The 5,000-nt window shown below is 35.7% G+C and overlaps 1 protein-coding gene across 4 annotated transcripts in view; it reads left to right on the top strand.

Moving 5' to 3' along the window:
• Nucleotides 1-5,000, top strand: part of LOC130240354 (protocadherin alpha-C2-like) — an 83,783-nt gene that overhangs the window by 46,450 nt on the left and 32,333 nt on the right. For all 4 annotated transcript variants that reach the window (XM_056471838.1, XM_056471836.1, XM_056471837.1 and 1 more), the window contains exon 2: nt 3,086-3,144. In XM_056471838.1, coding sequence (XP_056327813.1) covers nt 3,086-3,144 — 59 coding nt within the window. The remainder of the gene's footprint in view (nt 1-3,085; nt 3,145-5,000) is intronic.

Raw genomic sequence — 5,000 nt, 5'->3', positions numbered from 1 at the left:
AGGAAATGCAAACGGCTGAAGAGTGAAAAGTGCACAGGTTTGCAAACCTCACCTAAAGTTATAATAATAATAATGGCGCAGATGACAGCGATCATAACATGAGGTAAATGTTGATCCGCCAGCTGAGATCAATCGAGTGTTTTCGGAGAAGGTGCCCGAATCTCGATGCGTTGCATTCACCGTGTGTTCAGCGCAAATGTCCGCTAAATATAAAATCTAACACTGTACACATCATCACCAAAGAAACTCACCTTTAGTAAGTTTACACTGAAACTACAGCTCATAACAAAGAGCGGTATTGCGCTGGTGGTCATTGCGAGAATCCTGCTCTGTCTGCTTATAAATTGGTGCGGCTGACTCGCCTGCTTTATTCCACCAACACAGAGAAATGAAGATCAGCTCATAACGAGACTGAGCATTTACAATGACCCAAACCAAAGCTTTTAAAGAGTGATAGAAGTGAGACTTTCTTTTGTCCGTTCTTCCTTGAGATGTATATTATTTTGCTATTGAAAGTAATACCATGATATTATACCGTCACCGTTCAAAAGATGAAAAATACCGTGATATTAATTTTAGGTCATATCGCCCACCCCTAGTTGGAATCCTTGTGTTAGTCATCCAAAATCTTTCGAAAGTCGTCCTCCTGATGGATGTTTTCTTGAACAGAATGACTCATTGTACATTACGCCTGGCACCGCTGTATGCAATCACTCTATTAGAAGTTTACATGCTTTTTGAATCATCTGGGTTGGTTATTTTTGTTAATTTTTCTCTCTTTCTAGGTATTAGAGGTTAAAATGTGGTCACTGCAACTAGTACAGACGTGCACAGGGGATACACAGTGTTTATTTGGAGGCCTGTTTTATAGGACAGTTTGTACAGTTTTGCAGTTTGGAGATTAGGGTTAGTTTATGATGCTTCCTGCAGGACCGGTGGCAGGTTTATCGTTGTTTTGCTGGCTTGTATGATGGATGTGTGTGATTGCGTGTTGTGCTGGAGAAAAAGCAGGCCTTGCTGATTACACTTCAAATTGGATTTCACATTGACGAATGTCCACCAGGAGATGTGTGTGTGTGAGAGAAAAGGGTTGGCAAATTGATTGGTTTAAAGCGCAGATAATATGACTGCGTTTTTATCTGGGTGCACTAAACAAGCAAGGCCTGTGCTCTAAAAATGCTGGGCTGTTTTAAAACAGCGTTGGGTCAAATATGGACAACAATTTTGGGGATTTTTCTTTTAATTTAAATGTTAATACAAAATGTTTAAATCAACTGTGAGGGCGGCGCGGTGGCCCAATTGGTAAGGCTGTCACCTCACATCAAGAAGGTCACTGGGTCAATTGGCATTTCTATGTGGAGTTTACATGTTCTCCCCGTGTTGGCGTGGGTTTCCTCCGGTAGATGATCCATAGTGCATGTACAGTTGAAGTCAGAATTATTAGCCCCCCCCTTGAAATTTTTTTCTTTTTGAAGTTTTTCCCGAATGATGTTTAACAGAGCGAGGAAATTTTCACAGTATCTCTGATAATATTTTTTCTTCCGGAGAAAGTTTTATTTGTTTTATTTCAGCTAGAATAAAAACAGTTTTAAATTTTTTAAAAGCCATTTTAAGTTCAAAATTATTAGCCCCTTTAAGCTATATATTTTTTCGCTAGTCTACAGAACAAACCATCATTATAGAATAACTTGCCTAATTATCTAACCTGCCTAGTTACCCTAATTAACCTAGTTTAGCCTTTAAATGTCACTTTAAGCTGTATAGAAGTGTCTTGAAGAATATCTAGTCAAATATTAATTACTGTTACATGACAAAGATAAAATAAATCAGTTATTAGAGATGAGTTATTAAAACTATTATGATTAGAAATGTGTTGACAAAATCTCTCCGTTAAACAGATATTGGGGAAAAAAATAAACAGGGGGGGGCAATAATTCTGACTTCAACTGTATGTGAATGAGAGTGTAAGGGTGTTTCACAGTGATGGGTTGCAACTGGAAGGGCATCCGCTGCATAAAACAAATGCTGGGTAAGTTGGCGGTTCATTCTGCTGTGGAGACCCTTGATTAATACAGGGAGTAAGCCGAAAAGAAAATGAATGAATGAATACTTCAATTGTTGTGTTTGTCCATACACTAAACAAAAAAACTCTGCAAAAATGTTGCAAACCATGTGTTTGGGTTGAATTCATAAGTTGAACAAAGTAATTTAAACTTAGTAATGTTGAACTTAATTATTTATTTGTTTAAATTTAGCCCAAATAAATTGTTTACAACCACTTAACTTAAAAAAAAAAAAGGAAAACACCTTCAAATCATTTTTTCAGTGTATTTGACCCGGTGTTGGGTTTAAATAACCCAGACTTTTTTACTGTGTGTGGTCTTTTTAATAAAGGAAGTTTGCAGTATCTGTCAGAACAAATGAGAGTTATCATTTCAAACAAGTTACCCTAAAATCAAAAGGAAAAACATGTCATTGTATGCATGTCTGCAAAACATTTGTGTAATTTATTTGATATTTACTTGCATTATAAGTGAATAGGTTGTTGCTTTGGGAAATCATCCCCCTCATATAGTTTCATCCATTTAATTTAATGCTCCTTTTTCTCCCAGTGCACCATTTAAAGTAAAAAGTAATTTTGGTAATCTTATTTTGAAGTGAAATATCACTTGCACACTGCATCTAGACTTCACTAACTCACCTTGTGCATTTTGGCTGCACATAAGCCTCAGTTTCCCTCAGTCTCTCTCCCTGAGGAAACTCATTCAGATCGATCTCAGCCCTCTGCTATTTCTCCTCCATGGTTTTATGACCTTGATTTGTCTCTGTGCCTGTTTCTCTGAATAGTTGGTCTTGCTGGATTCAATGTTTTAGCCGAAGAGGAATTGAGATTTACATTGATGATTCTGATAGACACGGATGAAATCTTGACCTTGACCACTTTCTCCAAAGCCATAATCGTGTAGCCATCATGAGCACATGGCTGAACTCCATGAGTAATTAATGAGACGGTATTGGGTTTTTGATCTGCCTCAGTGCTTAATGTTATCTCTTTCTCTCTTTTTTCTGTCTTTGTTTTCCTCAGCCTAAAGTTCCCAGTTCAGACTGGAGATATTCAGCGTCCCTCAGAGCAGGAATGCAAAGGTAAGACTTTGAACATGCACTATCCTTTTAGAGCAAGTAAATTAATTAAATTAATTAATTTATTCAATTACAAGTTTGGAAATGATATATAAAAAAATCATGTATAATATTTGCCAAGGGCAACATGGTGGCTCAGTGGTTAGCACTGTTGCCTCAAAGCAAGAAGGTCACTGGTTCGAGTTCCGGCTGGGTCTTTTGCATGTTCTCCCCATGTTGGTGTGGGTTTCCACCGGGTGCTCTGGTTTCCCCCACAGTCCGAAGACATTCGCTATAGGTAAATTGGATAAACTAAATTGGCCATAGTGTATGAGAGTCAATGAGAGTGTATGGGTTGCAATACTGGTTTGGCGCTGGAAGGGCATCCTCTGTGTAAAACAAATGCTGGAATAGTTGGCAGTTCATTCCGCTGTGGCGACCCCGGATGAATAAAGGGACTAAGCCGAAGAAAAATGAATGAATGAATATTTGACAATTAATTAAAATGAAAATATACTTTTTCAAGAGGCAAACATCAATGACAAACTACACTACATAACAGGATATCATGCACTGTGTACTCAGTCATCTAGTGTTTTAATTTAATTAAATTATTTTGTTATCCAGCATCAGAGTCTAATGTGTCCGGCACTTTGTTGAATCAATTAATTTAATGTACTTTTTTTTTGTTTTGGAATTTTTAAATGTCAGACTAATAATATTGCATTAAAAATTCAAGGCATTAAATTTACTTGGTTGTATTTTCCTCCTTATTTAGTATTTTTGTTCATTTTAACCACTCTATATATTCTGTTTTTTACATGTAACAGGCCTATTTGCATTACCATGTAATATGTGTTTGTTTTACCTTGTCATGTGCCAGAAGAAAACAATAAAAACTTGAATTATATATATATATATATATATATATATATATATATATATATATATATATATATATATATATATATATATATTTATTTATTTATTTTTATTTATTTTTTTTATTATTATTATTATTTTTTTTGACTTTTCAAAATTAGTCGTATGTAAACAGTACTGAGTAGAACATGAACAGTATACATTATTTTAAGGGGAAAAAAAAGAGAAAATAGAAAAGAAAAATAAATAAATAGAAATTATAAGATAAAATTAATAAATAAAACTAAATAAATGAAATTAAAAACAGCAGTGTGGTCTAATTCAAAACAATATTACAATATTGTGGTGTGTAAAATTAAGGATACATAGTAGAATTATAATCAATGCTAAGACAATTATATATAAAAAAAAATGGTCAACACATTATAAAATATAAGTAGCATTCTGAGACAGTTAAAGAAAAATCGGATTATTTTTAAACTGGTCAGGGTATTAAATATTATAAGACAGTAATATATTTACTAGGTCGCTGATTCAAGCCTCAGCTGGTTCAGTTGGCATTTCTGTGTGGAGTTTGCATGTTCTCTCCATGTTGGCGTGGGTTTCCTCCGGGTGCGCGGGTTTCCCCCACAAGTCCAAAGACAGGCAGGTGAATTGGGCAAGCTAAATTCTCCATAGTGAATGTGTGTGAATGAGTGTGTATGGATGTTTCCCCCGGTGATTGCAGCTGGAAGGGCATCCACTGCGTAAAACATGTGCTGGATAAGTTGGCGGTTCATTCCGCTGTGGCGACCCCTGATTAATGAAGGGACTAAGCCGAAAAGAAAATGAATGAATGAATGGCAAAAAATAATAAATACCATTCAGCAATCACCGTTTAATGACGTCATGTTCTGGGAAAACTGAAATTGTTTGGTGGACGTCGGTCACGTTGACTTCTATTTCCTGTTTTTTTTCGGGAGTTATTCATTGACAAATTAAGCACTGCTATAAACCAC

Source organism: Danio aesculapii, chromosome 14 (genome assembly GCF_903798145.1).
Source record: "Danio aesculapii chromosome 14, fDanAes4.1, whole genome shotgun sequence".
Lineage (NCBI taxonomy): Eukaryota > Metazoa > Chordata > Actinopteri > Cypriniformes > Danionidae > Danio > Danio aesculapii.
This window is presented reverse-complemented; position numbering and strand designations above follow the sequence as displayed.